Raw genomic sequence first — 22,817 nt, 5'->3', positions numbered from 1 at the left:
GGTCATAGTGTTTTGTCTCATCAGTTTATATATTCAATGCTTGAATGAAAGGTGTGCTCTTTTCCTTTTTTCTGCCATTGCGTGTATGTGTAAAGCAGGATGTTCTACCATTTGGGTTTGTTTATATGAAGGCTGTCAGTATTACCACCTGCACAGATACTAAATGCTCCTTTTGTGAAGACCTTTTATCTTGAGAACACTTTTAACTTTGTTTCACAAATGGCAGCACAGTTTCAAGAAAGCTTCTTAATTTAATGTAATAGTTAAAATAATACCTTCAGCAAAAGATGTGTGCGTTGGAGTGGGGAAAAAGATTGGAGATGTATGTAGCTTAATTTTCGTAAATTGTTAAGAAGGTTAACAGCTTGGCATGCTAAGATAAATTCAGACATTCTCCAAAAGGAGAGAAAAAGATTAATTTAACAGAATCAGTGAGGTATACAAATATAACAACAGACTTGTAGAACCATTATTTTGTAGGTTAGATTAGATTAGATTCAGCTTTTGTTCCAAGACCCAAAACATGAGATGATTCTCATGGGTGAGTAACATGCCAGAAAGTATAACATAAAAAATATAAAACATTTGAATACCCTGATCATTTGTCAGGAGATTGTCAAACTAGGTGAATACAATACAAACTGGAACAGCTTTTTTTTTCAGAATTGATACGCTGTCAGACTGAAATATTGTTATGCACTATTAATAAATTTATCAAACAAAAATACATAATCTTGACTGTTATGACAAAGTGCTCTCAGAACTGAAATCTAACAGACATTCTTATTTAAGCTGGCCTAACAGCCACTGTTAAGATATTCATCTATAGAGTAGGATGAGTTGTCTATCAAAAAGTCTTTCAAACCCTGATTAAACCATGCTTTATCTGATACCAAGTTTTTAATGGTGTCTTTCTTCCACAGATAAATTGTGTTGTAATGCGAGGTTTTAATGAAGATGAAGTGTGCAGTTTTGTGGAGTTAACAAAAGAGGAAAATGTTGATGTAAGATTTATTGAGTACATGCCTTTCAGCGGCAACAAATGGAATGATGGGAAGATGGTCTCATTTAATGAAATGCTCCAAATAATTAGAAAGCAGTGGCCTAATTTTGATCCTCTTCCCAATGGGCCCAATGATACCTCAAAGGTACATGCAGTATTACATATGAACATACATTGAAAATAATTTAATATTTATGACTTACTACCAATCACAAGAATACTTCACATCTGCTGGTGGTATGAGAGATGGACTGGTTTAGTTACATATTTCTCATCCCATTCAGTAAGTCTGTCCTGGCCTGGGTTTCTCTGCAGCTTTTCTGCAACTCTCCCCATTTCCTAAACCTTGACAAGCCTTTTCTTTCTTCCCTTTTCCTTCCCCTTCATTGTTTCTGCCAGAAGAAGAAGCCACTGGCTCCGAAAGCTTGCACATTTCCATAACTTTAAGAGGAGTTAGAAGGGGAAAACATTCTTTTTCACTTTTTTGGGTTTTTATCTGATTATAAAATTTGCAATTTTCCAAATAAAATGATATGTATATTACTTATAAACTTGCGTGGGAAGTATTTTATTTTATTTTCTAAAATATAATCTACACCAGTTGAAAATGTTAAAATTTTTACATGCATTACTTCAAGACCTAATAAAATCGGTAATTTTTTATATACAGGGTAGACCATTGATCGTGACCAGGCCAAATTTCTCATGAAATAAGTGTCAAACGAAAAAACTACAAAGAACGAAATTTGTCTAGCTCGAAGGGGGAAACCAGCTGGCGCAATGGTTGGCCTGCTATAAGGCACTGCCATAGCTCAAACTGATATCAACTGTGTTTTTTAAAATAGGAACCCCATTTTTTATTACATATTCGTGTAATACGTAATATCTTAGAAGAAAGATTGAGAAAAGGCAAACCTACGTTTCTAGCATTTGTAGACTTAGAGAAAGCTTTTGACAATGTTGACTGGAATACTTTCTTTCAAATTCTAAAGGTGGCAGGGGTAAAATACAGGGAGCGAAAGGCTATTTACAATTTGTACAGAAACCAGATAGCAGTTATAAGAGTCGAGGGACATGAAAGGGAAGCAGTGGTTGGGAAGGGAGTAAGACAGGGTTGTAGCCTCTCCCCGATGTTGTTCAATCTGTATATTGAGCAAGCAGTAAAGGAAACAAAAGAAAAATTCGGAGTAGGTATTAAAATTCATGGAGAAGAAATAAAAACTTTGAGGTTCGTCGATGACATTGTAATTCTGTCAGAGACAGCAAAGGACTTGGAAGAGCAGTTGAATGGAATGGGCAGTGTCTTGAAAGGAGGATATAAGATGAACATCAACAAAGGCAAAACAAGGATAATGGAATGTAGTCTAATTAAGTCGGGTGATGCTGAGGGAATTAGATTAGGAAATGAGGCACTTAAAGTAGTAAAGGAGTTTTGCTATTTGGGAGCAAAATAACTGATGATGGTCGAAGTAGAGAGGATATAAAATGTAGGCTGGCAATGGCAAGGAAAGCGTTTCTGAAGAAGAGAAATTTGTTAACATCCAGTATTGATTTAAGTGTCAGGAAGTCATTTCTGAAAGTATTCGTATGGAGTGTAGCCATGTATGGAAGTGAAACATGGACGATAAATAGTTTGGACAAGAAGAGAATAGAAGCTTTCGAAATGTGGTGCTACAGAAGAATGCAGAAGATTAGATGGGTAGATCACATAACTAATGAGGAAGTATTGAATAGGATTGGGGAGAAAAGACGTTTGTGGCACAACTTGACCAGAAGAAGGGATCGGTTGGTAGGACATGTTCTGAGGCATCAAGGGATCACCAATTTAGTATTGGAGGGCAGCGTGGAGGGTAAAAATCATAGAGGGAGACCAAGAGATGAATACACTAAGCAGATTCAGAAGGATGTAGGTTGCAGTAGGTACTGGGAGATGAAAAAGCTTGCACAGGATTGAGTAGCATGGAGAGCTGCATCAAACCAGTCTCAGGACTGAAGACCACAACAACAACAACGTAAAGAAATATGAATGTTTTAGTTGGACCACTTTTTTCGCTTTGTGATAGATGGCGCTGTAATAGTCACAAACATATGTCTCATAATTTTAGACGAACAGTTGGTAACAGGTAGGTTTTTTAAATTAAAATACAGAACGTAGGTACATTTGAACATTTTATTTCGGTTGTTCCAATGTGATACATGTACCTTTGTGAACTTATCATTTCTGAGAATGCATGTTGTTACGGCATGATTACCTGTGAATACCACATTAATGCAATAAATGCTCAAAATGATGTCTGTCAACCTCAATGCCTTTGGCAATACGTGTAACAACATTCCTCTCAACAGTGAGTAGTTCGCCTTCCGTAATGTTCGCACATGCATTGACAATGCACTGACGCATGTTGTCAGGCATTGTCGGTGGATCACGATAGCAAATATCCTTCAACTTTCCCCACAGAAAGAAATCCAGGTACGTCAGATCCGGTGAACGTGCGGGCCATGGTATGGTGCTTTGACGACCAATCCACCTGTCATGAAATATGCTATTCAATACTGCTTCAACCGCACACAAACTATGTGCCGGACATCCATCATTTTGGAGGTACATCGCCATTCTGTCATGCAGTGAAACATCTAGTAGTAACATTGGTAGAACATTACGCAGGAAATCAGCATACATTGCACCATTTAAATTTCCATCGATAAAATGGGGGCCAATTATCCTTCCTCCCTTAATGCCACACCATACATTAACCTGCCAAGGTCGCTGCTGTTCCACTTGTCACTGCCATCGTAGATTTTCCGTTGCCCAATAGTGAATATTATGGCGGTTTAGGTTACCGCTGTTGGTGAATGATGCTTCATCGCTAAATAGAAAGCACGCAAAAAATCTTTCATCGTCCCGTAATTTCTCTTATGCCCAGTGGCAGAACTGTACATGACATCCAAAGTCATCGCCATGCAATTCCTGGTGCATAGAAATATGGTACGGGTGCAATCGATGTTGATGTAGCATTCTCAACACCGACGTTTTTGAGATTCCCAATTCTCGCGCAATTTTTCTGCTACTGATGTGTGGATAAGCTGCCCCAGCAGCTAAAACACCTACTAGGGCATCATCATTTGTTGCAGGTCATGGTTGATGTTTCACATGTGGCTGGACACTTCCTGTTTCCTTAAATAATGTAACTATCCAGCAAATGGTCCGGACACTTCGATGATGTCGTCCAGGATACCGAGCAGCATACATAGCACACGCCCCTTGGGCATTTTGATCACAACAGCCATACATCAACACGATATCAACCTTTTCCGCAATTGGTAAACGGTACATTTTAACACGGGTAATGTATCACGAAGCAAATACCGTCCGCACTGGCGGAATGTTATGTGATACCACATACTTATATGTTTGTGACTATTACAGCAGCTGGCCGGAGTGGCCGAGCGGTGCTAGGCGCTACAGTCTGGAAATGCGCGACCGCTACGGTCGCAGGTTCGAATCCTGCCTCGGGCATGGATGTGTGTGATGTCCTTAGGTTAGTTAGGTTTAAGTAGTTCTAAGTTCTAGGGGACTGATGACCTCAGAAGTTAAGTCCCATAGTGCTCAGAGCCATTTGAACCATTTTTGACTATTACAGCCCCATCTATCACAAAGCGAAAAAAAGTGGTCCAGCTAAAACATTCATATTTCTTTACGTACTACATGAATATGTAATAAAAAATGGGAATTCCTATTTTTAAAAAATGCAGTTGATATGAGTTTGACCTATGGCAGCGCCATCTAGCAGGCCAACCATAGTGCTATCTGGTTTCTCCCTTCAAGCTAGACGAATTTCGTTCTTTGTAGTTTTTTCATTTGATGCTTATTTCGTGAGATATTTGACCCGGTCACTATCAATGGACCACCCTGTAGAAAGCTGTGGATTGCTGTTTTATAAAGGTTAAATTATGTGTTTGTATTGGTAGCACTGTCAAAAATAGTATCGTATCTTTTCATAGTATAAACATGCTTTGTATATCGAAGTGCTAACGTTTTTCCGAGGAAAAGTGACGAATAGACTGGTAAATCCCTCAAAAAGTATGACTCCAAAATGAAGTGTTTTTAAGAAATGTGGGTTTCATGGTAATAAATTTTTGAATAAAGAGAAACATTGTGTTCAGCATGTGGTGTGTGAAGTTACAGACAATGAAATACTGGCAAACTCATGAGTATCTAGAGAAACGCCCATTAGTGCTTCGAAGATTAAAATGAAACATAGTGATAACACAGTTATCTCAAAACAAAACTCATGTAAACGGTAGGTTAGGTTATATTCTGCTACATTTACATATCCTAACAGGGGTGTTATGTGAATGTGTGTGCTGTATGTATGTGGAGGGCCAGTTAGTTTACATGAAGACATTGAGGTATCAAATGGACTAGCCAGGAAACTTATCATTAATTCTGCCAGTTGTAAATATACTCATTCACTTTGGAGTTCTGATAAGTGTAAAGATAATTATTTTAAAATAAATATTAGGTGGTTTTATGGATTGAGAGCTATTGGCAAAGGACACACTGCAGCAGAAACAATGTGTGTCGTGATGTATATGCCACGCCCACTTTGTAAAATGGACAAGTATGCAGGATTTATTGGAGCTGCTGTGAAATCTGCTGCATGTGAGTCAATTAAGGGTGCTGCAAATGAAGCTGCTGAAATAAACGATGGTATGATTGACATATCAGTAGCTTTTGGGGCACTTGGTAGAAGCGCAGATGCAGTTCTAAGAATTCTGTTGCTACAGTGACCAGTGTGGATACTGGAAAGCTAATAGATTTCCAGATTTTAACCAAACATTGTTATAAGTATAAATCAGGGAATGAAGATGGGCATATTTGTGAAAGAAATTATGAAGGACAACTAGTCGTACGGAGGCCCGTGCAGCTGTTGAAATTTATAATCGATCTGTAAACTAAAGGGGAGTGTGTTACACTAAGTTCTTAAGTTATGCAGACTCAAATGCATATAACAGTGTAGTAGCCACTCAGCCTTATGGTGAGAAGCTTGTCACAGAAATGGAATGTGTTGGTCATGCCCAGAAGAGGATGGGTACCAGATATAGGAAGTTGAAACAAAGTTTGAGAGACAAGACACTTTCAGGTGGTAAGACCATATGAAGCAGGCTGACAGACAACATGATTGATGAACTACAACAGTATTATGAGATTGCCATTAGAAATAATACTGAGGATTTGTTGAAAATGAAGCAGGCAGTATGGGCTACCTTCTTCCAGAGACTGTCAGCTGATGATAAACCAGTACACCATCTTTGCCCTCCTGGATCTGGTTCATGGTGCAATTACCGCAATGCCCAGTACTCAAACAGGTCATACAGCCATAAACATTCTATCCCAGCAGCAGTTGTGGATATCATAAAACCTGTTTACAGAGACCTGGCAATCCTGAATTATTGAAGAAGTGTCTGCATTGTCAGACTCAAAATCCCAATGAGTCGTTCAATAATCTTATAGTGTCAATGTCATCGTAACTGCCGTCTGCGTCACGTCTGCTGTGCAGCAAGCTACGCTAGTTTAAGTATTAACTCTATTTTTCTTACTTGTCACTTCTTCTTCCGTGTGTTTTTGCTTTTAGGAAGCTTTAATTGTCGAGTGCTAGTAATAGTGTTCCATAGATTTTGTGTTTGTTTTGAATACAGTCAGAGAGAGTCCGTTTAGTCAGCCATAGTGCCAGTAGTGCTAGTGTTTGTTTTGAATACAGTCCAGAGACAGGTAGTGCTATTTTCATTGTTTTCTACAGGAAGTATCTAGTAACCACAATTTAGTCAACTATCAGCCGCCTTTAGTGAATTAGCAGTCTAGTTATAAGTTGATTAACTCTCTACAGTAAATTGATTTCTTAGGATGGATAGGATGTGAGACTGCTGTGTACGGACACAGGAGGAGCTGGCCACTGTTCGCGAACAGCTGAACGTGTTGATGGCCGTGGTTAGCCGTCTTCTGGCTGCTGCCTCGGAGTGTAGTGGCAGTGGGGAGTCTGGTGCATTGCATGGTACACCCCAGGTGTTACATGCTTCACCCACTGACCCTGCTGTTGACACATCTTTGCGGGTACCTCTTCCCAAGGGGAGTGGCGGGTTCAGCGGCGTTCGCGGCGCACGAGGCGGAGGGTCAGTGTGGAGGCTGGCCGTGTGGCATCGCCCGTTCTGCCTGTGAGTGGACATGTGGCCACTCCTTCAGCAAGGTCCGAGCAGGCACATGGGGGGAGGGGTTTATTAGTTATTGGGAGCTCCAACGTTAGGCGGGTGATGGAGCCCCTTAGGGAAATAGCGAAAAGGTCGGGGAAGAAGGTCAGTGTTCACTCTGTCTGCTTGCCGGGGGTCTCATCTGAGATGTGGAGGAGGCCGTGCCGGCAGTGATAGAGAACACTGGGTGCACCCGACTGCAAATTGTTGCTCATGTCGGCACCAATGACTCCTGCCGTCTGGGTTCAGAGGTCATCCTCAGTTCGTACAGGCGGTTAGCGGAGTTGTTGAAGGCGGAAAGCCTCGCGGGGTGGAATCTGAGCTAGCTATTTGTAGTATCATTCCCAGAACCAATAGTGGTGGTCCTCTGGTTTGGAGCCGAGTGGAAGGCTTGAACCAGGGACTCAGACGATTCTGCGGAGATCTGGGGTGCAAATTTCTCGACCTCCGCTATCGGGTGGCGAAATGTAGGGTCCCCCTGAATAGGTCACGCGTGCACTACATGCAGGAAGTGGCTACAAGGGTAGCAGAGTATATGTGGAGTGCACATGTGGGTTTTTAGGTTAGAGAATTCCCTCCCTAGGCCCGACAAGACACCTCCTGAGATGCAGCAAGGTAGGAGTAGACAAAATGCAACAGGGAATAACAATACTAATATGCTAATAGTAAACTGCAGGAGCATCTATAGAAAGGTCCCAGAACTGCTCTCATTAATAAGCGGTCACAATGCCCACGTAGTACTAGGGACAGAAAGTTGGCTGAAACCAGATGTAAACAGTATGAAATTCTAAACTCAGATTGGAATGTATACCGGAGAGACAGGCTGGACAGTGAAGGGGGAGGCATGTTTAAAGTGATAAGAAGTGCAATAGTATCGAAGGAAATTGACGGAGATCCAAAATGTGAAATAATTTGGGTGAAGGTCACGGTTAAAGCAGGCTCAGACATGGTAATTGGATGTCTCTATAGGCCCCCTGGCTCAGCAGCTGTTGTGGCTGAGCACCTGAAGGATAATTTGGAAAATATTTTGAGTAGATTTTCCCAACATGTTATAGTTCTGGGTGGAAATTTTAATTTGCCGGATATAGACTGGGAGACTCAAACTTTCATAACGGGTGGCAGGGACAAAGAATCCAGTGAAATTTTTTAAGAGCTTTATCTGAAAACTACCTTGAGCAGTTAAACAGAGAACCGACTCGTGGTGATAACATATTAGACCTTCTAGTGACAAACAGACCCGAACTATTTGAAACAGTTAACGCAGAACAGGGAATCAGTGATCATAAAGCGGTTACTGCATCGATGATTTCAGCCGTAAATAGAAATATTAAAAAAGGTACGAAGATTTTTCTGGTTAGCAAAAGTGACAAAAATCAGATTTCAGAGTACCTGATGGCTCAACACAAAAGTTTTGTTTTAAGTACAGATGGTGTAGAGGATCAGTGGACAAAGATCAAAACCATCGTACAATATGCGTTAGATGAGTATGTGCCAAGCAAGATCGTAAGAGATGGAAAGACGCCAGCGTGGTACAACAACCGAGTTAGAAAACTGCTGCGGAAGCAAAGGGAACTTCACAGCAAACATAAACATAGCCAACACCTTGCAGACAAACAAAAATTACGCGAAGCGAAATGTAATGTGAGGAGGGCCATGCGAGAGGCGTTAAATGAATTCGAAAGTAAAGTTCTATGTACTGACTTGGCAGAAAATCCTAAGAAATTTTGCTCTTATGTGAAAGCGGTAGGTGGATCAAAACAAAATGTCCAGACACTCTGTGACCAAAAAGGTACTGAAACAGAGGATGATGGACTAAAGGCCGAAATACTAAATGTCTTTTTCCAAAGCTGTTTCACAGAGGAAGACTGCACTGTAGTTCCTTCTCTAGATTGTCGCACAGATGACAAAATGGTAGATATTGAAATAGATGACCGAGGGATAGATAAACAATTAAAATCACTCAAAAGAGGAAAGGCCGCTGGACCTGATGGGATACCAGTTCAATTTTACACAGAGTATGTGAAGGAACTTGCCCCCATTCTTGCAGCAGTGTACCGTAGGTCTCTACAAGAGTGTAGCGTTCCAAAGAATTGGAAAAGGGCACAGGTCATCCCTGTTTTCAAGAAGGGACGTCGAACAGATGTGCAGAACTATAGACCTATATCTCTAACGTCAATCAGTAGTAGAATTTTAGAACATGTATTATGTTCGAGTATTATGACTTTTCTGTAAACTAGAAATCTACTCTGTAGGAATCAGCATGGGTTTCGAAAAAGACGATTGTGTGAAACCCAGCTCGCGTTATTCGTCCACGAGACTCAGAGGGCCATAGACACGGGTTCCCACGTAGATGCTGTGTTTCTTGACTTCCGCAAGGCGTTCGATACAGTTCCCCGCAATCGTTTAATGAACAAAGTAAGAGCATATGGACTATCAGACCAATTACGTGATTGGATTGAAGAGTTGCTAGATAACAGAACGCAGCATGTCATTCTCAATGGAGAGAAGTCTTCCGAAGTAAGAGTGATTTCAGGTGTGCTGCAGGGGAGTGTCGTAGGACCGTTGCTATTCACAATATACACAAATGACCTTGTGAATGACATCGGAAGTTCACTGAAGCTTTTTGCGGATGATGTTGTGGTATATCGAGAGGTTGCAACAATGGAAAATTGTACTGATATGCAGGATGATCTGCACCGAATTGATGCATGGTGCAGGGAATGGCAATTGAATCTCAATGTAGACAAGTGTAATGTGCTGCGAATACATAGAAAGAAAGATCCCATATCATTTAGCTACAATATAGCAGGTCAGCAATTGGAAGCAGTTAATTCCATAAATTATCTGGGAGTATGCATTAGGAGTGATTTAAAATGGAATGATCATATAAAGTTGATCGTCGGTAAATCAGATGTCAGACTGAGATTCATTGAAAGAATCCTAAGGAAATGCAATCCGAAAACAAAGGAATTAGGTTACAGTACACTTGTTCGCCCACTGTTTGAATACTGCTCAGCAGTGTGGGGTCCGTATCAGATAGGGTTGATAGAAGAGATAGAGAAGATCAAACAGAGAGCAGCATGCTTCGTTATAGGATCATTTAGTAATCATGAAAGCATTACGGAGATGTTAGATAAACTCCAGTGGAAGACTCTGCGGGAGAGACGCTCAGTAGCTCGGTACGGGCTTTTGTTGAAGTTTCGAGAACATACCTACACCGAGGAGTCAAGCAGTATATTGCTCCCTCCTACGTATATCTCGCGAAGAGACCATGAGGATAAAATGAGAGAGATTAGAGCCCGCACAGAGGCATACCGACAATTCTTCTTTCCACGAACAATACGAGACTGGAATAGAAGGGAGAACCAATAGAGGTACTCAAGGTACCCTACACCGTCAGGTGGCTTGAGGAGTATGGATGTAGATGTAGATGTAGACCAAAAAATGATTTTCTTGTAATGAAGACACTAAAGTGGGGGTCAGTCATGCTGTTATTGCTTTTAATGATGGCAACATTGGTAGCGTGAAAGTGCTACAACATATGGGAATTAATTCTGGAGCAAACTGCATCAGAGAATTTGAATGGATGGACAAGGTTTGCACTGGTAAAGCAGAGTATGCAGCACAGTTGGCCACTATGGAGTCCAGAAAGAAGAAAACAAGAAAAAACTTAAAAAAAGATCAAGAGGATGATATACAGTATGGTGCAGGGTGCTTCTGAGTGACTAAAAATAAAATGTTAAGCATATATTGAGTTACAGTGTATTAAAACTTTAAAAACTCTTCCTGAAAATTTACATTTTCTCTTGCACTTTTCCCTAAATCTCAGAAACTACTTCGAGTAGCGAATTCAAATTTTCAGGGAGTAATAACATATGTATCCTGAGTCTTCTGAACTAAAAGAAGAACATAATGTTATGTATAAATAAAATGATTTAGAATAACATACAAAAAAGTACACAAAATTTTAACTGTGTAATTAAAAAATTGTATTTCCAAAAGCAGTGGCTGAAATTCAATTATTGTAAGACTCAGAACATATAGTTTAATGTCCTGTAAAAGTTTCTTGTCAATGGCTACAGTTGTTCCTGAAATACGGGGAAGTTAAGTCACTAAATTTAACATTGTCAGGATTGGGTGTTCAAACTCCCCTTAATGCACGTTTTCTCCTTCCTCCACTTGGTGGGCAACACATTTATAGTATTTTCACAACAGCAGTAGCTATTTTCTTACAATTTCTTTTTGCAGGCATACCATGTCCCGGGCTTCAAGGGATGCGTGGGATTTATTACCTCAATGAGTGAACACTTCTGTGGCACATGCAACCATTTACGGATAACAGCTGATGGCAATTTGGAGGTGTGTCTCTTTGGGAATTCAGAGATATCTCTCAGGTGAGTGATGAAACATAGAATAATCATGTCCAAGTGAAAATTCATGCGAGGAAACCATAAAATTACTAGAAGACTGACAGACTGATCAGTATTTTACCTTCAGGAGGTGAAATTCTAAAACTTCTTATAGACACATGCGTTCCTCTTGTCCTCACATTAGTCGTGGAGTCCGAGTGACCTTTCAGACCTTCAGGAACTTATCCCTCTTTCCTCTCTCATGAAGGAACTGATAGTTCCAAATGCTGAGTATAGAATAATACTTTCAAACTGTTTGCCATGCACATTAGGTATGTGGTTGGTATATGGAAGAGATAAACTGCAGTTAAATCCAGCAGGTATGAAATGAGTTATCTTTTCTTGAAGTTTTCAGCTTGCACCCTCCTCCCTCCCAGACATACAAACCAGATACCTCTAGCTAAATAATTTGTGAGTATATATAATTTGCCTCTGTCAACATCATGTTACACTAACCTATTTGTGAGATTAAATTAAAGGAAAGTAATCAGAACTGGAAATTATGTAAAGACATTTTTAGCTATGTCCCTAGGTTTTAATAAAGTTAACACAGTATTTCTGTCCATGTGATGGTAACTATGATTTGCCAGCCACTGTTGCCGAGCGGTTCTAGGCACTTCAGTCCAGAACCGCGCGACTGCTACGGTCGCAGGTTTGAATCCTGCCTTGGCTCAGATGTTAAGTCCCATAGTGCCCAGAGCCATTTGAACTGTGATTCATGATTATCAGAGTCTATATGTTCCAAATAAAAATTGGAACTTCATGTGTATAAATGTACAAATTATTAGACAATGGGACCAACAACTGACACTTTTAAATTGATGACTAGACTAAGAGATTAATAATAGGTAAAATACTGCAAGATACTTGGCGATAAGTTTGTTTCAGGACAAGGTAAGGGGGGTGGGGGGCGGGAAGAATCAGCTCTCTCTTTGTGAGCATACCAGGAATCCTTTATCAACCCAAGGTAAAATAAGATATAAAAATACAGGGTCAAACAACTAATTTAAGTATCTTAAAAACCAAATGACTAATAAAAGTGGAAGCTAAGAAAAGTAAGTTCGTAGTAAGTAGGGTGAAACACAGGGGGCTGCAACATATTGCCATTGTTGTTTGACTTGTCTATCAAAGAAAAAAGAAATGGATCAAAACAAAATAAAAATGAGAATGGAAATGTATCAGAAGCAGATAGGAATAAGCAAGGAACATATTCTTTAATAAATAATTAAAAAAAAGAGACTGACATGTGAGGCAGATGTTCCTACAATTTTATGTTCAAAGCACAGCAGTCTGTGAAAGCAAAATATTTATGACATTGAAAAAAGAAAATCAGTGAGTGAAAAGTGTGTGTAGGTGAACTGTGGTGAAAGACTGGATATTGGAACTTCTGTTAGGCTGCCCAGTATTAGTTAACTTGGTAGTAAAGGAGCAAGTTTGCAAGGGCAGATAACTGTTTGGCTACGTAAAAGAGAGTGGGAGTATGGAAAAGCTAGTCCAAGATAGGATGAAAAAGATAACAGCAACTTAAAAAATGAATTGATAAGTTACCATGAACCCCATTCCAATCTAGTGAATGCAGTGGTTGACAATATCTTGTGACATTCGCCTATAAGGCTCAAACAATAATTGCTAAATAAAAATACAAAATGTTGACAAGACTGTATCTAAGCTGTCACTCTCTTTTGAAACAAGGGTGTTTAAACCAACAAACACGCAGGAAAGCAGAGACAACTCGCACACTAGAGAAGGATGGGCAGTATCATTGAAGCAGTGAGCATAAACCATGTGGAATATGTGTGGTACAAGAAATGATAGTAAGAAAAAAAAAGAAGAAGAAGAAGAAGAGGAAAAATGTTGATCTGGAAACAAGGGAATAAAAATTTGCCACGTGAAGAGACAAAATGGTACTGTGCTGATGAGTGTGTACAAGTGGTGATATACAATATACATTGATAAAGGAACTCTGCATTGGGCCCAGAAGACCACGCAATGCTCTTCGAGAGATGTCCTCTACTATATATCTATGGAGAGTTAGGGGATCAGTACACAACTCTCCAGGCTGTTATCAACTTCCAGAAGTTGAAGACACTACTTCTCACTTGAGTAGCTCCTCAGCTGGAACTACAAGCAGAGTGTACCCTATTCCAGTCTGTCCACCGAGCAGAATTTCCCAGCTCTACAAGGAATTGAACCTGATCCCTTTCTATGGCACGCCTGTGGCATACTGACTGCATAGCTGTGGCAAGAGTCATAATATACACTTGTGAACAATTGAGTTATAACTATTCTGTTTATTGGGGAGAGAGTATGTATATTTCCAACGTGAATGAAATAGTTTAGTGTATCGTAACTGGAATGTATTCAGACCTCGTACTTGTTGTGTGAGAGCGCAGTGTCTTAGACACTTGTAGTGTTTGTCTTAGCATGAACTAACCGGTGAGCCTTACTTTCTAGTATTTTTAATTATATATCATTACTGGTGCCTCTGGCACTTATGTGTTGCAATAGCAATAGCTTGCAATAGCAAACATTGAGTCAACCATGGTTTTTGGATTAGAAGTAGAGGTCAGCTGGGTTGACAGTGGGAATAGAGTGATGGGAAGTGGACAATAAGCAGTTATATTGAAGAGTGCATTATTTGATATGTTAAGGTTAATTACAAAACGTGGATTGGAGAATTTTTCACGTTGAGCAGAAGTAAGTTTACAGGACCAGATGTCAAATTACACATGATCAGTGTGAATCCCTATAGTCAGCATGAACACTGGCACACAGAATAATTTATAGGTAGTCTTGCTCTATATAAAAAATCAGATTTGTGCTGAACTGTCATGAACAAACTGTCACTTCTCTGGAATAAATAGACTCTGATTTGTTAATTACATCTGTGTAAATGAAAAATATAGGAAAACATAGATTGCTGCTTACTGTAAAGGAGACATGTTACATTGTAGACAAGCACAATTATAGAGGCACTTACATAAAGCTTTCGGCCACAGCCTTCATCAGCAAAAGAGATACAGAGAAACACACACATTCATACACACAGGCAAGCACATGTCACACACATATGACTGTCAACTCCAGCAGCTTGCCCCTAGCTGCTGGACTTGGCAGTTTTTTTTTTTTTTTCTCTGTGTGTGTGTGCGTGCATGCGTGCGCGTGCGGTAGGCTTGCTTGTGTGTTGTGCCTGTGTGCAACTTTGTTTTCTTTACGGTAAATAGTGATCTATCTTTCCCTGCACTGTTGATATTCCTACCTGGAATTTCCATTGTTTAATATGTAAATATTTAAAGAAGGACACAGTTACATATATTCTGTCACTTGAAGACTAATACATGAAGTCAGTGGACATTATTTTTTATTGCAGAGGATCTTTGTCACCACTAATTATTAATTTTGTGTTCCAGTTAATTAGACATGCTTTCATCCTTTCCTGGATGTGCTCTTTTTGTTAAATCTTCCTTCAAAAATCTGATTTACTTCAAATTAATAAACCTGAGTATTCTGAAAAAGGAGGTGCAGCTTACAGCTGCAGTGTGACAGTTGAACACAGGGTGATTTTATCACTGCCATATCGTGGGTACCCATGGCTCGAGACACTTATTCTATAAGGGTGTGTAGTCATTGGGCTTTCTTGTACCACAGTGTCAAAGGTGTACTGTAAGCAGATTTATTCAAGGAAAATACTACCACAGTCAGCAGAGTGAACTGCTATGGGCAACAGGATATCATTGACAGGGGTTACCACTGACTAGCATGGCTTTAGCAGCGAACAGGTGGGCCACAATGTAGCAAATGACTCACCAACTCAGTGACAGTCAATAAACAGTAACCATTCATGCCACTGGGAACTGTCACCTCTTTGTGGGATACAAACATGCAATCTGCACACTGCTCGTCACACTTACAAAGATTAGCATTGGTTCGGAACAGCACCAGGGGATGCTCGAAGCATGCAGGAAGGTCGTCTGTCTGATGATTTGCGGTACATATTGCCAAGGTGGCAGGGAGCAAAATAAAGAATGATCAAAAAAACTTCCATTTGAAGGCTGCATAGTTCAGATCAGTATGCCACACACACACACACACACACACACACACACACACACACACACAAAACAGACACACACACACACACACACACACACACACACACACACACATACACACATATCCATCCGCACATATACCCTGCTTGTGTCTGTATATGTGCGGATGGATATATGTGTGTGTGTGTGTGTGTGTGTGGGTGCGAGTGTATACCTGTCCTTTTTCCCCCCTAAGGTAAATCTTTCCACTCCCAGGATTGGAATGACTCCTTACCCTCTCCCTTAAAACCCACATCCTTTCGTCTTTCCCTCTCCTTCCCTCTTTCCTGATGAAGCAACTGTGGGTTGCGAAAGCTTGAATTTTGTGTGTGTGTTTGTTTGTGTATCTATCAACATACCAACGCTTTCGTTTGGTAAGTTACATCATCTTTGTTTTTAGATATATTTTTCCCATTTGGAATGTTTCCCTGTATTATATTATATATCAGTGCTTTCCTCTCCCACTACTATCCTGCAGACCTTGTCCACAAACAGATCTCCCAAGCAATACATTCCTCCCCACCCAACAACAATGTTACTACCCCCAGACCACACAGAAGCATCCCCCTTGTCACCCAATATTATCCTGGCCTCGAATACATCAACTAATTACTCCGCCACGGATATGAATTTCTCAAGTCAAGCCCTGAAATGAGATCATCCCTTGACAATATTCTCCCCACACCACCCAGAGTTGCCTTTTGCCGACCCCCTAACCTCCGTAACATCCTTGTCAAACCCTACAATATTCCCAGACCACCTTCTCTACCCAGCGGTTCCTACCCCTGTAACCAACCACGATGCAAAACCTGCCCCATGCATCCCCCCACAACCAACTACTCCAGCCCCGCTACTGGTAAAACATACACAACTCAAGGCAGGGCCACATGTGAGACAACACGTCATTTATCAACTGACATACCTGCACTGCACAGCCTTTTTCATTGGTATGACGACAACTAAACTGGCTGAGCGCATGAATGGGCACAGACGAACTGTCCGCCTAGGAGATGTCCAATACCCAGTAGCGGAGCATGCTCTCCAGCATAATTCTAGGGACCTAGGAACCTGCTACACCATATGTGCCATTTGGCTTCTCCCGCCCAACACCAGTACCTTGGAACTGCGGAGATGGGAACTTGCACTCCAACACATCCTTTCATCCCGCCATCCCCCTGGACTGAACCTACGTTAACCAACCTCACTCCCATTTACTCTTTAGTCTTCTCCTCTTTCCCTTTCCTTTTTAGCCATTCATGCATCTTTTCATCCTACATAGTTGTGTTTATCTTTATACTATGTGCCTCTTTACTTCTGTATTCATCCTCCTTGGTTTGAAGCTGGCACAGTAATTACAGCCACCTTGGCTTCCCTCTGACATCCATGCCTCCATCTTTGCTACCCTTCCTGTTTACCTTTCCCCTGTTGCTTCATAACCTGGGTTGTGAATAACTGAATCCACTTTCCCTTCTTCCCCTTTTTTCCCCTCTCTCCTCCCTGATGAAGGAACGAAGTTCCGAAAGCTAGGATACGTCAATTTTCTGTTCTGTTTTGTGTATCTATCGGCTGTACTGAGCTGAGGTAAGTACTGGTCAGGCCCTCTATCTCTTTGTTAGTATTTGTTTCGTATATATAAACACACACACACACAGACAGGATGATGCGTATTAACATTTAAAAACCTCCAAAGCACTGTAGATGACCCTGAGACAAGTAATTTAATACAAGACACATGGGATCATAAATGTTGGATACGATACAAATGTTGGGAAATGTGTCAAAAGCGAATGACAAATGTCACCAGATGATGTACCTTGCCATGCTTGCAGTGGTTGAGCCTCTCGGTCTTTCACACTTGATCATCCCAACCCAAGTCAAGTATTCATATCATTGTGGCTACCGACACACATGTGCGACTTTAGTGATGGTGTTCAGGATTTGAGTCTTGCATCTGGCAGGCAGTATTTTTTCATTGTGTTAAACAATTATGTATTTATATTGAAGTTTATTATTTTATTTACCGGTCTTGCAGTTTCCTTGATTTCTTGCAAAGTACAGTACAATGAAAACCTACCATATTGCATAACAAGTAGATGAGTATAAACTTCAGAATAGCATCATCGCCATTAAATGACCTATGTTTTCTTTACTAACTAATGTCTGTAAACAAAAAGAGAAGGGACAGAAGCAAAAAACACAAAATCAGAACTGCTTTTGCCTGATTACAGCAGGGACAATAATTTTGTAACATCTACATTTACAACAGATCATATTTACAAAATGTTTTCGAAATTTGCTCAAATGAAAGTATTGCACTGCTCAATCATTCCTTTACACTCAACCCCAACTGCTGCACATGCTGTGGGGTATGTCATCTGGTTACGTCATATGTTCAGTGTTTCTCACCAATTTTTGGGGTATTTTGAAATGTACAAAAAGGCAAATGCAGAAAGTTATGACATTTTGCTGCACATTACCTCCGTCACAGAAAAATAAAGTATACAAATCTTCTCAGATTTGCCACTGAATAATTTTGTGCAAGCCTCACAATATTTCACCAACACAACTGTTCATCATCTTCAGGTAGTGGTGGGTCCTGTCATCACTGCTGCAAGATGTGGCTGGTGATATTCGCACAGCAGAATTGAAATTTGTCAGGCTAGAAGCAGGAGTACGAATGTGTGGACAGGCACTCCCAGTTGGATGGAAATTCCATTCATAGTAGCCTTCTGCTTATGTGTTGTGGGCAATGACTGCAATGCTGGACACTCGTGTGGTTAAAAGCTGAATTAACTCTCTGCAAGGTGCTTAATCAAAATTCCATATTCCTGTTGGTAAGATTGCCCATCGTATGGATACATGCCTCATTCTTAAAAACACAATCCTAGAGTGATGATGCTGAGGATAAAATGTCAGTCCTCTTGGGAAACGTGTGGTGCCCTGTATTCAGGCAGTGCTCTGCTACCACTAATTTACTGGGTGGCATTTTTGTCAGCGCTGTTGAACGCAGTGTTCTTGCACAATGTGAGGTGTCTGCCCTATATAAGATTTCCCATAATGGCATCAGATCTTATATATGATCTGTGTTTTCTAAGGTCAAGATTGTCTTTAACTGAACACAAACAATTCCTTAGTTTTGCTGGTAGACGAAAAACACACTTGATTCTGTTTCTCTTAGCGATTCTTCCTATTTTTGAAAACATGCCACTGAAATATGGCAAAAAAGCCATTTGCAGTGCTTGTCTAAGTATCTTCATTTACATCCCTACACTGAACTTGCTTTGCTCAGAACACATTTCAAATCTGTTTACAAGAATAAACATTCTGCTGGAACACTGTTCTTAGGTGTTACAGTTCACCAGGCAGACTGTCGGTATCTGAGATCACGTGTGCTCTATGTGCCAGGGAGTGTAAGACACTACCACATTGTGCAGGGTGACGGCAACTTTTGGACCGCAAATATAACTCTGCGTGTATCAGTTTTCAGTAGAGACTATGCCCCAGTGTTCTGTCAGATTTTCTTCTAACCGTGACATCCAGGAATGGTAAGCTGCTATCTTTTTGTACTTCCACAGTGAACTGAATATTCAGATGGAGCGAGTGCAAATGCTGCAGGAACATAGGTAGTGTCTGTATTATGTGGGCCACACCACAAATGTCTCTTCAGCATTCTGCCAGAAGGAGGAATGTTGGATATTTACTAAGGGAAATAGAGGATCTCCCATGGGAACACTGTCCACTTGATCAAAGTAGTTGGTGTTACATAAGAAATAGGATGAGGTATGCACATGTTTAAACAGCACCACAATTTCTTTCTCAAACTTGCTGCTAATAACCTCTAATGAGGGCTGCAGGGGCACTTTTGTAAGTAATGATACAACATTTGAGCTAACTAAAAGATCTGAAAGTTCTAGTTTAAGCATCTTCAGGTATTCTATGAAATCCTCTGAATTCTAAATATGATGGTCATAGTCATCCACATGATAAATTTCAAAGCTGTCACGTGGAAATTGCCAGTTGCATCTTGCAGCAGTGATAGTGGAAATCACCACCACCTGAAGATGCCAAAACGTTGTGTCACTGAAATATTGAGGGAGGGACTTGCATAATGTTATCTGGTGGGGAACCCAAAGTGTTTTAGCAACAGATCTATCAGGCAAGCCTGAAAATTCACATATACTCCAAGCAGTAAGTACCTGTTGTAAAATGGTCACATTAGTGAGCTTGGCAATTAATTAACAGTTTATCAATAAATTTGGCTTCATTTTGCAAGAAATTGTGCTGTGTTCCACTACTCCCTCTTCAACAAAACTAATGTCACTTTCTGCTCCACCTCTTCAGCCCGAGATCTTACGTATACTCTTGAGCATTTGTGTAAGATACTTGTTTATTTATAAAAATAAAAGTAACTTCTATCATGACTTTCCCATTTTGTCCAGTGGGTTTGTTATCCTGCTGTTGCCTACTGCAGACTACAGGATTACTGTTGAAGATATCTGCAAAGTTTTTCTTCCTTTTTAGTGTACCAACATTTCACTGTGTGGTAATTGCCTGGTACTGTTTAACGGGTGTTTTAACTGTTGTTTCAGAGATGCAATACGAAGCAAATGCAGTGAGGATGACTTGCTTGCCATGATTGGGGCAGCAGTGAGAAGAAAGAAGAAACAACATGCAGGTAAGATACATTACAGCAAATGTAACTCTATAGATAGAAAGAAAATTTCTGCTTAACAAGTCATAGCAAACATAAGAGCAAAATAGAATGAAAAACAACAGTGATAGAACCTGTGTTTTTTGTGTAAAATTGGATTTAATTTTTTATTTAGTATTCATTCTGATTAATGCCCATTGGTCAACAGTACATTTCAGCCCTAGAATTTGGTTCTGCAAGGTCCACCAGATAACCATATATGGCTGTTGTAACTCCTTTATTGGACTTCAGAAGTTTTCCAGCAACAAATCTTTTTTTCTTTCTTTCTTTCTTTCTTTTTTTTTTTCTTTTTTAAAAAAAAGCTAAAATGCAGAAAACATCATAAAGGAAACACTCACAGAAAAGCATCAGTGTCCTTGAAACAATGGAAACTCCAGTAGGAATATCAACAATGTTGGAAAAGACAGATTACTACTTACTGATGAAGGCTGTGGCTGAAAGCTTTATGTAAGTGTCTTTTAATTCTGCCCATCTGCAGCCTAAGGTATCTTCTTTATGGTAAGTAACAGGCTGTCTTTTCCTTCATTATTCATTAGTGTTCTTTGTTTTTATTGCTGTTTAGCAAGCATTGTGTGGTATATAAGGGATGCGAATAGCGTCAGATGTTGAATCATCACTCTGGAGGATATGAAGGTGCTGCATATTGGTGTGAGACAGCATTATCTGATGAGAGTTTGAAAGAAACCTCATTGTGGATGTCCATTTGGTCGCCTGGTTAAACCTTGCAACATCTGTATTTTTGGAGTATTTGGATCTGACAGTGGCCTGATGTTGGAAAGTAAGGGCATACTCATCATCAATGTTCCAGTTGACTACATCAGACCACTACAAGGGAGCATCACTGTGTAGTGTACTGAGTACATTGTAACCTGTTCACGTCTGTGACTGCCATCTGAGAACAAGTACAGTAAACTCTCGTGCAGCTACACTTTTGGCTAGCTAGATTGACACTTGACAAGTTTTAATTTGCGTGCACCTGGAGCCAAGTATTTGCTGGTGTTTTTTGGCAATCTACTGCTAATCAGTGCACTGGTGCATGTCAAAAGTCCAAGTATCGTCAATTCGTGCGTGTGTTGGTTGAAGCTCTAGTGTGTTTCTTATTTGTATTGCATGGTTTCATGCCTCTGCCATCTATTGGAACTCCTTGTAAGTACAGTACATACAGTATTGTTCTATGCAACGCAACATAGCCCTGTCGAAACCGACAATTAGAGTGCGCCGCCTAACACTTTCCACTTGTTGTCGGTACATCAAAGCTGAGTGTTTAACAGTGAACGTACAACACCCTGTTGTGTTGCCACATGGGCTTGGGTAGAACAGAGGAAATGGCATAGATGTATTGAATGCTTTCATTTGATGGCTGCCACAGCCTTGTTTCAAAAGTCAAAAGTTTGTCTAGTGCATCTCGAGTGTTGTCAAGTTGTGCATCTGTGTGTTTCTGATTTGAGGTTTTGTGCTCCCACTATGTGCCTTAAAGTGTCCAGAGATAAAAGGGGCCAAAAACCATAAAGGACTCAGTCGAGTGTCTGTAAAAAGAACACTGAACGTGACTATGGGCATGAAACATAAAACGAATGTGATCTTGTTGGAAAAAGAGCTTCACTCTTTGCAGAGAATTGATGCTGGTGAGCCACCCACAGAAGTGGCTGCAGAGTAGGAGTACAATTACTGATCGGAAGACAAATCGATCAGGAATTGAAAAATTTTGTTCCATCCAAACATTGGGCAGCGCAGTGAAATCTTGAAAAACAATGAGAAAAGGTGCACATCCTCAGTTAGAAGAGGCATTATTTTTGTGGCACGAATAAATAAGAGCCAAAGGTGTGTCAGTTTCAGGTCCTCTACTTTGTCAAAATGAGCTGATGAGCTGATTGAAGGAAAGGAGCAAGAATTCCTCGGAAGTAATGGCCGGCAGGATCGTTTCAAGAAGCGGCATGGCATCCATGAAATTGCCATCAGTGCCAAATCATTATCTGGGGATGAAGCTGCTATGCTGATTTTAAGAAGAAACTGCACACAATCATTGACAAAGGAGGTTATACTGGCAATCAACTTTACAAATGTGATGAAATTGGGTTGAATTACAAAATCCTGCTAACGAAAACCCTTGCCTCTAAAGAAGAAGAAATGGCTTCCGGATCCAAAAAAATCAAAGATATATTTATTGTCCTTGCTTGCGGTAATGCCACTGGCAATCATAAACTGTGTTTTACTTTAATTGGCAAATCCAAAACACCAAGAGCATTTAGACACCAACCAACCAGCTTTGCCACTGAGGTACACGAATCAGTCTTAAGGCATGTATGAACAGTGCCATCTTCAGAGAGTGGTTCCAGGCAGAGTTTGTTCCAGCTGTA

At 40.4% G+C, this 22,817-nt stretch overlaps 1 protein-coding gene across 1 annotated transcript in view; it reads left to right on the top strand.

The window, feature by feature from the left end:
- The window catches only part of LOC124722821 (molybdenum cofactor biosynthesis protein 1-like), a 43,464-nt gene extending 20,924 nt beyond the window's left edge, over positions 1-22,540 (top strand). The window contains exons 4-7 of the mRNA XM_047247946.1: positions 924-1,148; positions 11,498-11,643; positions 20,339-20,424; positions 22,338-22,540. Coding sequence (XP_047103902.1) covers positions 924-1,148; positions 11,498-11,643; positions 20,339-20,424; positions 22,338-22,540 — 660 coding nt within the window. The remainder of the gene's footprint in view (positions 1-923; positions 1,149-11,497; positions 11,644-20,338; positions 20,425-22,337) is intronic.
- Positions 22,541-22,817: the final 277 nt, after the last annotated feature.

The sequence above is a fragment of the Schistocerca piceifrons genome, chromosome X, assembly GCF_021461385.2.
Source record: "Schistocerca piceifrons isolate TAMUIC-IGC-003096 chromosome X, iqSchPice1.1, whole genome shotgun sequence".
In the NCBI taxonomy this organism is placed as follows: Eukaryota; Metazoa; Arthropoda; class Insecta; order Orthoptera; family Acrididae; genus Schistocerca; species Schistocerca piceifrons.
This window is presented reverse-complemented; position numbering and strand designations above follow the sequence as displayed.